General features: G+C 43.9%; 1 protein-coding gene across 3 annotated transcripts in view; it reads right to left on the minus strand.

Annotated features, from left to right (window-relative positions):
• Positions 1–17,965, minus strand: part of si:ch211-283g2.1 (sodium- and chloride-dependent GABA transporter ine) — a 122,087-nt gene that overhangs the window by 25,752 nt on the left and 78,370 nt on the right. For all 3 annotated transcript variants that reach the window (XR_009512796.1, XM_059973209.1, XM_059973210.1), the window contains exons 6-8: positions 9,885–9,988; positions 6,744–6,868; positions 3,291–3,403 (exon numbers count right to left, since the gene is read on the minus strand). Coding sequence is in view for 2 of the 3 variants with exons in the window: in XM_059973209.1 (XP_059829192.1) it covers positions 3,291–3,403; positions 6,744–6,868; positions 9,885–9,988 (342 nt within the window). In the remaining variant the exon portion in view is untranslated. The remainder of the gene's footprint in view (positions 1–3,290; positions 3,404–6,743; positions 6,869–9,884; positions 9,989–17,965) is intronic.

A 17,965-nucleotide genomic window follows, 5' to 3' on the forward strand; every position in this document is an offset into this window, starting at 1 on the left:
TAGGGTCAGGAGAAGTAGAGTCTGTGTGGATAGAACTGAGGAACAGTAAGGGCAAAAGGACCCAAATGGGTGTTGTCTACAGGCCACCAAACTGTACCATGGATATTGGGTGCAAGTTGAATAGGGAGTTAACATTGGCATGTGGCAAAGGTAATGTCGCAGTAGTTATGGGGGATTTCAACATGCAGGTGAACTGGGAGAATCAGGTTGGTGCTGGACCATAGGATAGGGAGTTTGTAGAGTGCCTACGGGATGCATTCTTGGAACAGCTTGTACGAGAGCCGACCAGGGACAAAGCTATTCTGGATTTAGTATTAAGTAATGAACAGGATTTGATAAGCGATCTTGCAGTAAAGGAGCCATTAGAAGGTAGTGATCATAATATGATAATTTTTTTCTGCAATTTGAGAAGGATAAGGGCAGCTCGGAGATGTCAGTGTTACAGTTGAACAGGGGAAACTATGGAGCCATGAGGGAGGAGCTGGCCAAAGTTAACTGGATGGATATCCCAGCAGAAAATATAGTGGAAGAGCAATGGCAGGTATTCTTGGGAATAATGCACAAGGTGCAAAATCAGTTCATCCTCCAGAGAAGGAAGGATTCAAAGGGGGGAATGGGGCCACAGTGGTTGACAAAGGAAGTCAGGGATTGCATAGCATTAAAAAAAAAGGAAGTATGACAGAGCTAAGGTGAGTGGGAGGACAGATGATTGGGAAATTTTTAAGGAACAACAGAACTTAACTAAAAAGGCAATACGGGGAGAAAAAATGAGGTATGAACGCAAGCTAGCCAGGAATATAAAGGAAGATAGCAAAAGCTTTTTTAAGTATGTGAAGAGGAAGAAGATAGTTAAGAACAATGTTGGGCCCTTGAAGAATGAATTGGGTGAAATTGTTATGGGAAACAGAGAAATGGCAGAAGAATTTAATGAGGACTTTAGATCTATTTTCACTAAGGAAGACACAAGCAATCTCCCAGATGTATGGATGGGCCAAGGACATAGGGTAACAGAGGAAATGAAACAGATTGACATTAGGAAGGAAATGGTGATGAGTAGACTGATGGGACTGAAGGCTGACAAATCCCCAGGTCCAGATGGTCTGCATCCTAGGGTACTAAAGGAGGTGGCCCTGGAAATTGCGGATGCATTGGTAATCATTTTCCAATGTTCCTTAGATTCAGGATCAGTTCCTGAGGATTGGAGAATGGCTAATGTTATCCCACTTTTTAAGAAAGGAGGGAGGGAGAAAACAGAGAACTATTGACCTGTCAGCCTGACATCGGTGGTGGGGAAGATGCTGGAGTCCATTATTAAGGATGAAATAGTGGCATATCTAGATAGCAGTAATAAGATTGGGCCGAGCCAGCATGGATTTACCAAGGGTAAATCATGCTTGACTAATCTATTGGAGTTTTTCGAGGATGTAACCAGGAAGTTAGACAAGGGAGATCCAGTGGATGTAGTGTACCTCGATTTTCAGAAGGCATTTGATAAGGTCCCACATAGGAGATTGGTGGGTAAAATCAAAGCTCAGGGCATCGGGGGAAGATATTGACATGGATAGAAAACTGGTTGGCAGATAGAAAGCAAAGGGTAGCGGTGAATGGGTGTTTCTTGGAATGGCAGGTGGTGACTAGTGGGGTGCCACAGGGTTCGGTATTGGGACCTCAGCTGTTTACAATTTACGTCAGCGATTTAGATGAAGGCATTGAGAATAACATCAGCAAATTTGCTGATGATTCTAAGCTGGGTGGCAGTGTGACATGTGATGAGGATGTTAGGAGAATTCAGGGTGACTTGGATAGGCTGGGTGAGTGGGCAGATACTTGGCAGATGACGTTTAATGTGAATAAGTGTGAGGTTATCCACTTTGGGAGTAAGAACAGGAAGGCAGATTATTATCTGAACGGTGTAGAGTTAGGTAAGGGAAAAATACAAAGAGATCTCAGAGTCCTTGTTCATCAGTCACTGAGGGTGAATGAGCAAGTGCAGCAGGCAGTGAAGAAGGCTAATGGAATGTTGGCCTTTATTACAAAGGGAATTGAGTACAAGAGCAAGGAACTCCTCTTGCATTTGTACAGAGCCCTGGTGAGACCACACCTGGAGTATTGTGTACAGTTTTGGTCTCCAGGGTTAAGGAAGGACATCCTGGCTGTAGAGGAAGTGCAGTGTAGATTCACGAGGTTAATTCCTGGGATGTCTGGACTGTCTTATGCAGAGAGGTTAGAGAGACCGGGCTTGTACACGTTGGAATTAAGGAGATTGAGAGGGGATCTGATTGAAACATATAAGATTATTAAGGGATTGGACAAGATAGAGGCAGGAAATATGTTCCAGATGTTCCAGAGAGTCCAGTACCAGAGGGCATGGTTTGAGAATAAGGGGTAGGTCATTTAGGACAGAGTTAAGGAAAAACTTCTCCCAGAGAGTTGTGGGGGTCTGGAATGCACTGCCTCGGAAGGCAGTGGAGGCCAATTCTCTGAATGCTTTCAAGAAGGAGCTAGATAGGTATCTTATGGATAGGGGAATCAAGGGATATGGGGACAAGGCAGGAACCGGGTATTGATAGTAGTTGATCAGCCATGATCTCAAAATGGCGGTGCAGGCTCGAAGGGCCAAATGTTCTACTTCTGCACCCATTGTCTATTGTTTATTAATCATAAGACATTGAAGCAGAATTTGATCAATAAACCCATTGAGTCTGTTCCATCATGGCTAATCCAGTTCCCTCCCTACCCCATACCCTTGTCTTCCCCCATAACCTCTCAAACCCTGATTAATGAAGCACCTATCGATCTCAGCCTTAAATACACCCAATGACCTGATCTCCACAGCTGTCTTGGGGCAATGAATTCCACACATTCACCACTGTCTGGCTAAAGAAATCGGTCCCAACATCGACCCTTACAGAACACCACTCGTCATTGGCAGCCAATCAGAAATGGCTCCCTTTATTCCCCCTCTTTGCTCACTGCCGAATATTCAATTCTCTGTCCATCTTGTAATACCATGGCCTCTTAACTTGTTAAATATCAGTCTCCATTTTCCTCTACGGATGCTGTCTGTCTCACTGAGTTTCTGGAGCGCTTTTTATTTTGCCCCTGATCCCAGCATCTGTACTCTCCCGAGTCTCAGCTTTCAGCAGAAGTTTTGACTGGTTCAGAACACTGGTGATGATGCAGCTCATCAGCTTCAGCTTGTACGTAATCTGAACTGGATGTAGCAGGTGCTCCCTTTTAGCAGTCAACACTGTCCGAGTGAAGATGCGGAGTTTAATAGTGACTCTTACCTGACTGTCAAGTCCCAAAAACAGCAGCATAATAAAGAACAGTATCGCCCACAATGGAGAGACAGGCATTGTAATGAAAGTTTCAGGGTAAATCACAAACACTAATCCAGGGCCTGAAGGAAAGAAAAAACATTTTAAGAATTACCAACCACAGTGTTAGTAAGTAATAAAATATTCAACACAAGTAAAAAATGGCGTTTCAGACAAATGGAGTCCCTTATTCCAACATTTTTACTATTTTATCCCCTCCTTTTCCTCTGAAGCTGTTGATTTCTTGCTGGGTACAGCTCTGCAAACAACAGAGGGAATCTCTCTTTTAGTTTTCATTTTGTGATACACGTTTGAGTGTTTGAGACAGGTAGGCCGCAGGCTCCAGTTTGTGCATGAGCACTCGGAGTCAACTGAAGTTAGTGATCTGCAGTCTTCCTATATAATAAAAGTCGTCAGAGCGGCGCACTGATTACATGTGAGGAAGGTACTGAGGCCTAGAAATTAGGCCCATTTGTTTTTTATGTGCATGCCTCCCAGAGATTGATTTCCCACACATTAGCTTGCATTGGCACCACTTCATGCACTTTTTGCCCCAAATGCTTCTGCCTTCTGTTTGTCACAGGCTAGCATCAGCTGTACCACTCCTGAGTTTCTGCCTGAGAACCATGAGTCTCCTCCACTGCTGGCAGACAGTGGAGCTTCACCAGGGAGGAAAGAGACGACCTTAGCTGTTCACTCACAAAGCACACGAGAACACATAAAGTCACACAGTACTACAGCACAGAGACAGGCCTCTTGGTCCATGTCAACCTGGCCTTCTGCCTAGGCCCATCTACTTTTGCACCAGACCACTGCCCTCCAAACCTCTCTCAACCATGTACCTATCCAAACTTCTCTTAAGCATTACAGTTGAACCCGCATCTACCACTTCTGTTGGCAGCTCGTGCCACACCCTGAGTGAAAAAGCTCCCCCTCAGGATCTCCTTAAATATTTCACCCTAAACCTATAGTATGATCTCTAGTTCAAGCTTTACCCAACCTCAGTGGGAAAAGCCTGCATGTTTTCACCTATCTATACCCCTCATAACTTTGTTTCCCTCTATAAGATCTTCCCCTTCTTCTCCTGCACTGCAGGCAATAGTCTGAACCTTTCTCTATAACTCAGTTCCTCATGTCCTGGCAACATCCTTGTAAATTTTCCCTGCGCTCATTCGATCTTTCCTGTAGGTGGCTGGCAAGGACATTGTGCAGGATCTGGGACTGAGGTAGTGACTAAAGGTCTACACTGTCAGTGAGCTGTTGGGATCATGAGGGGATACGGGGAGAAGGCAGGAGGTCAGGCCTGGGAGGAAAATTGGATCAGCCATGATGGAACAGCAGAGCAGACTCAATGGACCAAATGGCCTAATTCTGCTCCTATATCTTATGGAGTTATATATCTTGGTGTAAACCAATACCAATAATATATCAGGGCTCCACCCACAGTGGCTCCCAGCCACCGTGTCCTGTGATCACTATCATGGAGGTGACTGCAGCCAGCTTTGAGATCAAGTGTGAACCTCCTGTTGTGATTGCTGGGGCCTTGTTCGGATGCTGGCCCGTTGTGTTGTGGGTTCACCCCCAGGACTGGAGTTTATCGGGCCTGTTCAGACTGGAGTGTCTCTCTCCCCCTCTCCCACCCTCAACACCTTTCCTTCCTCTGTGCTGGCCTCTCCTGCAGCTCTACATTGATGGCCATGAGGTGAGAGCGCTGCATCCAGGAGCCACACAGACCCTGTTTTGCCTCACAAACTGCTGAGCAGAATTCCACTGCCGGTGGATTTTTACCTAGTTCCAGAATTTACTTTTCTAACGTCAGATTGGACAATAGTGTAACAAGCACTACGGTTAGTGCACCAAAAGAGCAACGGAGGATCAGAGGTGACCTGATAGAGGTGTACAAAATAATGAGAGGCATTGATCGTGTGGATAGTCAGAGGCTTTTTCCCAGGGCTGAAATGGTTGCCACAAGAGGACACAGGTTTAAGGTGCTTGGAAGTAGGTACAGGGGAGATATCAGGGGTAAGTTTTTTTACGCAGAGTGGTGTGTGCGTGGAATGGGCTGCTGGTGACGGTGGTGGAGACAGATACAATAGGGTCTCTTAAGAGACTCCTGGACAGGTACATGGAGCTTAGAAAAATAGAGGGCTATGGGTAAGCCTAGGTAGTTCTAAGGTAGGGACATGTTCAGCACAGCTTTGTGGGCCGAAGGGCCTGTATTGTGCTGTAGGTTTTCTTTGTTTCTAAAAGAGCCCAGACTCCAGTGACACAAGGACTGGTAACCTACCCAACTTCAGAAGTTAGGACTTGGAAGTGTGGAGAAGCAGAGGGATCTGGGGGTACATGTCCACAGATCCCTGAAAGTTGCCTCACATGTAGATAGGGTAGTTATGAAAGCTTATGGAGTGTTAGCTTTCATAAGTTGAGGGACAGAGTTTAAGAGTCGCGGGGTGATGATGCAGCTCTATAAAACTCTGGTTAGGCCACACTTGGAGTACTGTGTCCAGTTCTGGTCGCCTCACTACAGGAAGGATGTGGAAGCATTGGAAAGGGTACAGAGGAGATTTACCAGGATGCTGCCTGATTTAGAGAGTATGCATTATGATCAGAGATTAAGGGAGGCTTTACTCTCTGGAGTGAAGGAGGATGAGAGGAGACATGATAGAGGTATACATGATATTAAGAGGAATAGATAGAGTGGACAACCAGCGCCTCCTCCCCAGGGCACCACTGCTCAATACAAGAGGATGTGGCTTTAAGGTAAGAGGTGGAAAGTTCAAGGGGGATATTAGAGGAAGGTTTTTTACTCAGAGAGTGGCTGGTGCATGGAATGCCCTGCCTGAGTCAGTGGTGGAGGCAGATACACTAGTGAAATTTAAGAGACTACTAGACAGGTATGTGGAGGAATTTAAGGTGGGGGGTTATATGGGAGGCTGGGTTTAAGGATCATTGAGGGCCGAAGAGCCTGTACTGTGCTGTATTGTTCTATGTTCTAAATGTTCTATCTCTTTTAACCATATAACTAGAGTCCTTGCTGGGCAGTGAGCGACAGCAGGAACTTTGACTCAGTTTCTCCTTTCTCTGTCTCTCACCCAGAGCAGCAGAGATTATTTGTGGCATTGTTTTGACTGAGTTCACATTAATAAAGAGCAGATTTCAAACTCCACTCTCCTTCATTCACTAAACGCGTTGAGGAATTTTGCCCCGTACTTTCCTCTCTACACTGCAACGTGAAATGCCTGAATACTGTATATCCATGCACTCTGCTTGATGTTTATAGTTGTTCTTGTTGAAATTATTGGCAACAGAAATAGTCTATGTGCAATTAACAAATCCCATGCCCTCTGTGGTTAAAACACGTCAGCCTAGTTCAGATCTCACCAACTTATACAACCTTGTGTTGCACCTCATACGCTCACTCACCATCCACAGCGATTTCATGGATTGGAACGTTAACCATTTGGGACAAGTATCCAAAAGCAGAGAAGATAACAAATCCAGAAAGTATACTTGTAGCTGTGTTCGTCAGTGAGATGGCTAATGTGTCACTGCAAGGAAATTGAAAAACTATTACCAAGTGTTAATTTGTAGCTGTGAGCTCTGTGTGTACAAATTAATCAAACATTTGAGATTTATGAACAGAAATGTTTCTAACTCATTATCTTTAAGTCTGGGGTTAAATTTTAATTTGGTGCGGGGGAGCTCTGTATAGGGAATTTTTATCGTCTGCGTATGTCTATTGGCTGGAGAATTTCCATCGCCCAGAGAAAACCCATCCCTTCGGGACTGTCATTTGCTCGAGAAACAGCCGTTATTCAGGGTATGTCTGCTGAGTAGAATGTGTGTATTGCTCAGAGAGTGTCAGTAGCTCAGTGAACAGCCATTTCTCACACATCCTTTGAGAAAAGAACATCAATTGCTCAGGGAATACCAATTGCTCACTAAGTGCTCTTTGCTCAGAGATCCTTGGAAAGCGTTCATTCCTCAGAGAACATGCGTTGCTCAGAGAATGCTCTTTGCTAAGTGAATGCCAGTTGCTTGAGGAGGACCATCAATCAGGCTATGTCTATTGAACAGAGAACGTCTGTTGCTCAAAGAATGTTCACCGCAACATTGCTGCTATACCGCTTTGGAGGGACCCATTTGGAATATGATGTTGTCAGGCTGCTGGAGCAGTCATCCAATCACAGACCCAGTACTGTTACTCAATTGAGTAACAAATCCCAAGGTGCAAATGAAGTTGGGGCAAAGTTCAGGCAGAGATCAAAACATCCAGAGAAATCCAAAAACCAGAATCGGGAACCGGGCAGAGTCAATATTCAGATGGATAGAGCACAGATACAAATGCTGGAAAGGCTCAGGAAAACTCACTGGTACAGTCTAGCCACAAACAGGTGGAAACACAGGACTGAAATACACTGAGCAATAAACAGAGAGGCAGATGATAGGTGGAGCACAATGAGACTCAGGTAGTAGCAATACAGGTAACAATGAGAAACAGATGAGAGACGCAGTGATACAGGGACCGGAGTGGAGCAGGAGTGGGGACAGGAGCACGTGGCAATACAAAATCACAGACTGACAGCCAGGGGGGACACACACAATAAGACTGAGCTCAACTGGAGGTGCTGACAGTTGTACAGTATTGGCCACCTTAACTTTAGCAAGACAGAGAACGGAAGAAGGATTCACCAGTCTGATTCCTAGGATGAAGTCTGTTCCAAGAGGAGAAATGGAGTGAATGGGGTTCACATTCTCTAAGGACAAGTGGTGTAATGTTTAGGTTTCCTTGTGTAATTTTTTTGACTCAAACAAGGAGTTCAACACAGCATGACTGTTTTAATGATCACCGGGTTGACAAGCCCCTGTAAACCATCGCTACAACTCAGATCATGTATTTAAAACAGTCACCCTTTAAATGTACCAGGACGGGTTAAGTCACGAGATGTATGAAATATCACAGAGTGATTGATAATGTATGTTGCAGAGAGGTTGCCATGCTTGGCTGGACAATCTAAAACCAGAGACCGTAGTCCCTGGGCTGAAATGAGAAGGGATTGCTTTACTCAGAGACGCGTGTAAGTTTGAGATTCCCTATCCCTGAGAGCTGCTGATGTTCAGTTACTGAGTAACAGAAGAGACAGAGCCATGGATGTTTGGGCAGTATGAGTTATAGTGAGGGGCAGGAAAGTGAAGATCAACTTCGGTCTCTTTAAATCACACAATGAGCTTAAGGAACCATTTGCCTGGTCACTGGTCCAATTTCTTACATTCTAATGCATCGTCTGTTGTTATTGCCCCTTCATCCTGCTCTGGGCCAGTTTCCCAGTTTTATGCAACAGATTTTTGTATGAACCATGAATGGCTTTCTGTGGGCTCGGTAGTACTGAGATAAGCTTTCATTCACATGCACTGGAGGAATAGATTGCTTATCTTTTGTACTTTTTGTGGTACTGAAAACATGGGGCCTCATTGCAGTCAAGGGCTGTGAGAATCCTGAGGGAAATCGCAATACCTCCTTCATTTATTAGTCCAACCATAAAACCCATTTGAAAGTGGAATCAAAAAGGGATACAGTACAGGATTTAGAAGGAAAATACAGCAGATGATGCAAACCTGGCTGAGAACAGAAATGCAAGAAATAGTCAGCACATTAGGCAGCGTCTGTGGAGAAGAGAAACCATTGAAGTTTCTAGCTGTTGATCTGATGAAATGCATTTGACCTGCTGTGTTACCCTCATCTTTCTTCAACTCCACAGAAGCTACCTGAGTACTTCCGGTACACTCTGTTTTATTTTGGTACAGGACTTTGGCACAGGTCGGTGGTGAAGAAGATGAATGCAATGTTGGCATTCATTTTTAGAGGAATAGAGTATAAGAGCAGGGATGTGATGTTGAGGCTCTATAAGGCACTGGTAAGACCTCACATGGAGTACTGTGTGCAGTTTTGGGCTCCTTATTTAAGAAAGGATGTGCTGACATTGGAAAGGGTTCAGAGAAGATTCACTAGAATGATTTCGGGAATGAGAGGGTTAACATATGAGGAACGTTTGACTGTTCTTGGACTGTACTCCTTGGAGCTTAGAAGAATGAGGGGGGACCTCATAGAAACATTTCGAATGTTGAAAGGCATGGACAGAGTGGATGTGGCAAAGTTGTTTCCCATGGTGGGGGAGTCTAGTACGAGAGGACATGTCTTAAGGATTGAAGGGTACTCATTCAGAACAGAGATGCGAAGAAATTTTTTTAGCCAGAGGGTGGTGAATCTGTGGAATGTGTTGCCACAGGCGGCAGTGCAGACCAAGTCATTGGGTGTATTTAAGGCAGAAATTGATAGGTATCTGAGTAGCCAGGGCATCAAAGGTTATGGTGAGAAGGCGGGGGAGTGGAACTAAATGGGAGAATGGATCTGCTCATGATAAAATGGGTCCTGATGGGCTGAATGGCCAGCTTCTGCTCCTTTGTCTTATGGTCTCTTGGACTTCCTTGGCTGGGCTATGTTGACTGCAGTAAATGAAGACTGGTACAGTTTATAAAGGCAAAACAAGAAAAAGGAGAAAGTACTTAAGTATTTTGTTGTTGAACTTGTTGTAACTCGCCATGGAAATCAATGAGCCAAAACCAATACCCAGGGAATTGAAGACTTGGACTGCAGCGTAAACCCAGACCTGAGAAGAAAACAAAGGTTTAGAGTTGGAACCAGAGCAAAAGCAGCAGCTGCAGTGCAGAGAGTATTGGGCAAAGTTTCTGCACTGTTGAGTGAGGCATTGACGGGAAGCTTTACGAAATAACCACTATCAGTTACACTGAACCAACTGCAGCTGCAAAATGCCTGCGTGGTTGTATGAAAAAAAAATCTCTTCCTCATCTTTTCCCTTCCTCAGAGCAGCCCTGAAGCTTCAGTCCTGGGTTAGCTCTATTGAAAATCATAGTACTGTCATTGCTGGAAATCTGAAATAAAAACAAAAATTGCACTGAAAGAGAAACAGAGTGAATGTTTCAGATCCAAGATACTTCATCAGTTCTCCTGATGATGGCTTCAGTCTGATACTTATTTGAGCTCTTGACATGAATGCTTGATCAACCTTAAAAGGCATCCTAACTCTATCACTCAGTACCCAATACTCAATAACTAGAGTACCACAGGCTGTCTTTTACTCTTAGATCCTGAACACCAGAACAAATGGCATTAAGATGACACACGGCAGGAGACTCGTGTGTTGTCGTGGGGGCCGGAAAATCTTTCGCTGTAGGCCCGAAGACCTGAGATCTTTGCCATCTTCGGCCACAGAGCTTGTAAAAAGTGACAAAACGGACTTTCAACACCGTAAACCAGCAGGTTGTCGTCGTGTCTCCCGCTCAATGTGAAAATGGGAGAGAGGGAGAACCTGTGGGTTGCCGAATGAATTGCCATAGTCTTTGGGGTAACTGCAAGGTCTGTGTCTTTGCTATCGCTTAGCTCGCGCTTGTGCTCGGTGGCGGGTGCGCTTTTTTTTGCTGGGGGGAGGGGGGATTGTTGCTCGATGCTGCTGATGTAAGGGGGGGGAACTGGGAGGACTTTGGGGTTCTCACTTTTAACTGTCGTTCATTCTTCGGGGCACTTCCCCGTTTTCATGGATGTTTTGCGAAGGAAAAGCATTTCAGGATGTATATTGTATGCATTTCTCTGAAACTAAATTCAATCTTTGAAATATAAAGGAGAACTCTTCCCTTTGCCTCATTAAATGAACAATAAATCACCAAAAAGATAAACTTCATTGTAAAGAAGTGTGTAAAATGTTTAAATTCTATATGGAAGTGATAGCGGAAGCTGTAGATACATAATTTTCCATACCAGGAGCTTAAGTGCACAAGCACTAAGTTGAACACAGTGGGTCAGAAATTGTTCATGCTGATTATTTTTTATGAGAGTTGCCTTTTACACCGTGTGCATTCTAAATCCTGTTGTTTAAACACAGCTAAGGTACTAACGGCACAGTAAAACAACTTTGAATGGCAGGGGAAAATGTACAACTCAGGAGCAAACCTGAGAGCAAACGGTTGTGCCCAATCACAGCCAGATGAGCTTTAAGATTGGTTAAAACAAAACTCTGGGCCAGAACTGGCTGCCTAAACTCAAAGCTGGCAAACTTATCGACAACTTAGAATTCGTGGGATCACTGGGCAGTGTGTGTCTAATTCACAGCGGCAGGGTATTACTCCGTGGCAAATTGTTGATTCCTGTCGTCGTTTCGCTGGTGTGCAGTGAGGCCTATCCACAAAGAGGCTAAAACGACACGGTGTGGAACGGCGTAGTGTGCAGCTAGCACACGGTTCCAGCAGCCCCCATTCAATCCTGACCTCAAAAGCCATGTGAATTCTCAATATCAGCAGGTGCGATTTCTTCAGGGGCTCTGCTTTTCCCTCACGTTCTAAAGATATGTAGGTCGAGTTCCTCGGCATCCACATCACCGAGGACACCATGTGATCTGTGCACACCTACTGTGTGGTGAAAAAGGCACAACAGCACCTCTTTCACTTCAGACAGTTGAGGAAGTCCTTAGAAATCCTTAGAACTTTCTACAGGGGCACAGTTGAGAGCAACCTGACTGGCTGCATCTGTGCCTGGTATGGGAACTGTACTTCCCTCAATTGCAGGACTCTGCAAGAGTGGTGAGGACAGCCCAGCACATCTGTAGTTGTGAACTTCCCATGATTCAGGACAGTTACAAGGACAGGTGCGTAAAAAGGGCCCGTAGGATCGTTGGGGACCCAAACCATCCCAACCACAATCTATTCCAGCTGCCACCATCTGGGAAACAGTACCGCAGAATAAAAGCCAGGCCAACAGGCTCCAGGACAGCTTCTTCCACCAGGCCATCAGACCGATAAACTCACGTTGACTTGAGTGTACTCTATATTACATTGACTGTTCTATTTATTATAAATTATTATGATAGCACGTGGCACATTTACTTGGAGACATAATAAAGATTTTCACTCCTCATGTATGTGAAGGATGTAAGAAATTCAATTTGAACTAAATTCAATTATTATGTATGCACATAATAAAAAAAACTTCAGTTTCCAGTGTGCAATGTGGGTGATTCACCCGGAACTGGAAGTGACGTTGGTGAATGGGAGACACACTCTTGGTGGGCTAAAGTTTCCCAAGGAAAATGTGGTCGAGCTGAATCTATTCTGTAAATCTGTAAATAAAATTATTTGTCTTTGTTAAAGAACAAAAATAACACGGTGACAGAAGTCATCGTGAGGTCTAAATATGAAGCATTACTGAATACTGCGAGCATCTAAGAAAGAGACGCTAGGTTCTGACGGATAGAAGCTGTCAGCAAGAGAGCACGCTGTCTCAAAGTTCACCAAGAGATTTGGGTGAAAGAAGCCTGAAATATTCAGTTATGGATATTCCAAGTCCACCTGCACCTATGCAGTTTACCATCATTCTAGCTGATAATTGGAAACACTTCAAATGGCTATTCAATATATAACTAGTGGCGAGCAAACCCGGCGGGGCAGAGGAAAAATGGAAAGTATCTATCTTTCTACAAGTAATTGGCGAAGATGCTTTGGACATCTACAACAGCTTTCAAGTTGATGAGATAAACTTTAAATTGGACATGCTGATGACAAAATTTGAGGAGTATTTTGTCCCACTTAAGGGCATCGTGTTTAAGAGATAGAAGTTCTTCCCCTGTGACCAGAAACAAAGTGTCAGCTTTGACCAACACTTAGTTGAACTTCATACACTGAGTAAGTCCTGTGAGTTTGGTGATTTGAGAGACTCACCAGCTAAAGGTCAAATGGTCTGTGGAATCCCAGATAATAGACTTGGAGAAAGCCTGCTCAGTGATAAAGATTTAATGTTAGACAAAGCTGTTGATATGTGTAGGGCAGTGGAGACTACACAAGCACAAGCTAAAGAGCTGCACAGTGCATGCTGTGAAAAACAGGGACAGAGCACAAAGTGTTTCATAAAGCAACGGAAAACCAAAGAGACTTCTAAGAGACTCCTGGATAGGTACATGGAGCTCAGAAAAATAGAGGGCTATGGGTAGCTCTAGGTAATTTCTAAGGTAAGGACATGTTCAGCATAACTTGTGGGCTGAGGGGCCTGTATTGTGCTGTAGGTTTTCTATGTTTCTATGTTGAGATAGGCTCAAGCAGCAAGTGTGGAGGTAGGCATTTTCCAAAGAAGCGTCCTGCTTAAGGAAAGTCCCACAACAATTGTGGGAAGAAGAAACAATTTGCAAAGTCCTGCAAAACCGGGGCTAGCAAGAGAAAGGTGCACACTGTTGCTGAAGAAATGGAGGAAGTCTTTGTGGATTCTCTACAGACTGCTGGTGCTGGTAAGACAGCATGGATTGATCCAGTGACTGTGAATGAGACAGTAATCCATTCAAGCTTGACTCCAGGTGAATCTGTTATCCATGTATGTTTACTAGAATCTCAAAGTAAAGAGCAAGATTTGCCAGTGAAGTTAAAAGTGACTGGCTATACTGAAAAGAATGTTCTGATAGAAGGAGGCTGTATATTGAACTTCACACACAAGGGGCACAACTACTGGTTGTAGATAAGAGAGTACAGCCAATATTAAGACTGACTCAACCTTGTGGAAAGAAATTTCATCGTGGCCTCACAAGACCAAAGATGACCAGACAATGCTTATGGAAGAGAAGCACAAGAACTCCACTTTCCATAGTCATCCATACCAGCGACACCGGCACGACAGTCAGGATGCCAGTGCTGAACAGAGGGATCATGATGAAGACACCAGTTCTGCTTCCAAATCATGCAGCTGTGGTTCAAAATCTGTCTCTCGTCAATTTCCAGTTAAAGACTGAAAATCAAAAACATCTTCACAATCCTTGCGGAAGTTGAAGAGGAAAAATAAAAGGGAAGATGGGGAGATCACACAGACTCCAAGGTCAGAACAAAAGCACCAATTCAACACAAACCAGAGAGGTTTGATGTGCAATCAACAGGAGGAGCTCTGTGAATTGAGATGGAATCAGTTCGAACTTGTGCAAAGACTCAGTGATTACATGGACGTAGTCCAGGGCTCCATTACAATGGCCATAAACAAAATAGTTTTAGCATTTTTATCCACACAAGTTTGCCTCTATTCCCTGCTTGTTCATGTGTTCATCTAAGCGGCTCTTGAATGTTGTTCCTTACTTCAGTCACTTCACTCAATTCATCATCCATCCAAGATGATAAGACCATAAGATATAGGCTACCTGGCTCCTCAAGTGTGCTCCACCATTTCGTCATGGATGATCCATTTCCCACTCTCCTGCCTTTTCCAGCATCCTTCCATGCCCTGACCAATCATGAATCTATCAACCTCTCCCTTATACTTGGCCTCCACAACTGCCCATGGCAACAGACCCCACAGATTCACCACTCCCTGGCTAAAGCAATTCCTCCTCATCTCTGTTTTGAAGGGACATCACTCTATTCTGAGGCTGTGGCCTCTGGTCTTAGACTCCCCCACCATAGGAAGCATCTGCTCCACATCCACTCTATCTAGGCTTTTCAATATTTGACAGGTTTATCCACGGGAATCCTCAGGGATAGTAGACAAATGTCTAAGTGGGTGAGTATTTCCTGTGCCAGATGAAATGTCTTTCAGGTAATGATACAGACTATAAGAATGTAAATGGAATGTCCTGTAGTGGAGCATATATATTAGTGTGATTTTTAACTTGAGCACAGCCATGTGTCACATCAATCACTGATAACCAAACTAATTAACTAACTATAATTTAATACTAAATAAATTAAAAAGAAGTCAGTGCAAATGTTTGCAAAGCAAAAATGTATCTCGGTCTAAAATTAGCATTCTGCTCTCAGCATTAGGAAACTCAGAGCCCCATTATTAATGTTATAAAATGGATCTATCACTAAACTCTAAAAATGAAACTTCATTCCATTCCCATTTAAACAGGACACTCAAAACTGAACAAAATACAGTTTGAATTCTAAATACCTAAGCTAAAAAACAGTTTTCTATTTTCCCTTGGAGAAAATTAATTTGTGACACTATCCTGTGTGGTGTTTGTTGAAATAAGTGAAATTCATTATCAGGTTGTGTAAATAAATACAACTGATGATTTTTGGTGGACTTAAACGTCCACACTGGGAAATGCAATCATCCCTTATCTCATGCATTATAGATGTTAATAGTGTGAATATCCTGAAGGCATTTGATAAATGGTTTGCTGGATACTAAAACGTGTGTAATGGCTTCTTTGTAAAGTTTCACTGCTAAGTTTAATATAATAGCTTCTTTGTAATGTTAACCGCTGAGGTAATGGTTTCTCTGTAGCCGAAATGTTTGGATTATGGCTGGAGATAATTATGCATGTTAGCCAGTCTGGATTCTGTTGCCCTGCCTGGTGATTCTGGAAGCTGCTGGTTTTGCAGGCTTTTGCCAGAGGGCGAGAGGGGGATGAAGAGAGAAGACGCGAATGGAGAGATTCAGTGGGCCTCCAGATGGAGAGGACTCCGAGCGGGGGCCCAAAGGTCGGTGACACTTGGGGGAGATCAAATGGTGGAAGGAAGTGAGCTCCAAAGATTGTGCACAGACTGTTTAATAAAATTGGTACCCTTTTTCTTTTATATTTTGTTTCTCTACTAACCACATAGTCAAAGTAAGAGTTATAAAGCTTGATCATTTAATTGCATATCGTGTACTGTTTGTTATTTTGGGGTACTGATTTGTAACAGGGGACATCGCCCAGCATCCACCAAATGAGATTTCTTAAGTTTGGCCGGGCAGGGGGGTGGGGTTTATCACCCCCAAGATCAAGCCGCTAGGCGAAGCGAGTGTTACACGTGAAAATATCAGTGCGAACAGGATTCCTTTCATCCCTTTATAATGGGACGTTCATCTCTAGGGATTACGAGTTCATTGCTTTAAACTTGGTGCTTCATTTAAGGTTCGGTCTTGACTTTATTTCTCTAGCCACAGACTTTCTTCTATACTGTTCATTAAATAACCCACCAGTACATTAGGATCCACGTTATCGACTTTTTGGGGCGAGATGGTAGTGTTGCATTTGCATAATGCTGTTGCAGCACCAGTGACTCGGGTTCAATTCTGATGCTGTTTCTAAAGAGTTTGTATGTTCCCCTTGACACTGCATGGATTTCCTTTGGGTCCCACATTCTAAAGACGTACAGGCTAGTAGGTTCATTGGTTACACGGCTGTTATAGGATGGGCTCACTGGGCCTGAACAGCCTGTTTCCCTTCTGTATCTCTAAATAAGTAAATTAAAACAGTCTGGTAAGGCTATCTGAATACACAGGAACATAAGAGAATAGTGGTCTCAGCCTTAGATACCACAGGCACATCCCTTCTTCCCATATGTGGTATCTACATGAGGCACTGCCTCAAGTAGGCAACATCTGTTATCAAATATTCCCAGCATCCGGGCAATGCCGTCTCCTCACAGCTACTACCGGGCAGGAGATGCAAAAGCCTGAAGCTCCACATCACTAGGTTCAAGAGGAGCTATTTCTTTTCAACCATGAGGTTCTTGAACAAACCTGCACAACCATAAACAAATAATAAATTATAGACTATGACCACTGCGCTGGAGTGAGGTTTTTAGAACATCGACCATACAGCACAGAAATAGGCTTTTTGGCCTACAGCTGAACCAATTAAATTAGTAATCAAACAGCTAATTAATCAATTTCTTCTGCCTACTTAATGTCCATATCCTTTCATTTTCCTTGCATTTCCATCTAAAAGTCTCTAATGTTTCTGCCTCTACCACCACCGTCACAGGAGGCACATTCCAGGCACACACCACTCTCTGTGTAGAAAACTTGCCCCTCACTTCTCCTTTGAAATTACCCCCTCTCACCTTAAAAGCATGCCCTGTGATACCAGACATTTCAACCCTTGGAAGAAGATATTGTCTGTCTACTCCATCTATGCCCCTCAAAATCCTATAAAACTCTATCAGATCTCCCCTCAGCTTCCGTTACTCCAGAGAAAACAACCCAAGTTTGCCCAACCTCTCTATATCGCAAATGCCCTCTAATCCAGGCAACATCCTGGTAAACTTCCTCTGCATCCTCTAGATGTGGAGCTACCCAGATGCAGTACTCCAGATGAGGCCTAACTAGAGCTTTATAAAGCTGCAAGATAACGTCCTGATTTCTGAACTCAGTGCCTCGACTAATAAAGACAAGTGTGCCATAAGCCTTCTTAAGGGCCCTACCTACCTGTGTAGCCACTCTCAGGAAGTTATGAAGTTGGACCGTAAGATCCCTTTGCTCATCAGCGCTGTTCGTGGTCTTGTCCTCCAGCAATGTACTCTCTGTTTACATTTGACCTACCAAGGTGTAACACTTCACATCTGGCCAGGTTAAACTTCATCTGCCATTTCTCTACCCATATCTGCAAATGATCTATTTCACACTGTACACTTTGCCAGTCTTCTACACTATCCACAACTCCATTAGTCTTCCTATCATCTGCAAACTTACTAACCCACCCATTCACATTTTCATTGGGATAGTTGCACGAACAGTTGCAGTACAGGTGCCTGCAGCTCACCACTAATCACAAACCTCCATCAACCACCACCCTCTGTCTTCCATGGGCAGAACGGTTCTGAATTCACCATGG

The sequence above is a fragment of the Hypanus sabinus genome, chromosome 6 (genome assembly GCF_030144855.1).
Source record: "Hypanus sabinus isolate sHypSab1 chromosome 6, sHypSab1.hap1, whole genome shotgun sequence".
In the NCBI taxonomy this organism is placed as follows: Eukaryota; Metazoa; Chordata; class Chondrichthyes; order Myliobatiformes; family Dasyatidae; genus Hypanus; species Hypanus sabinus.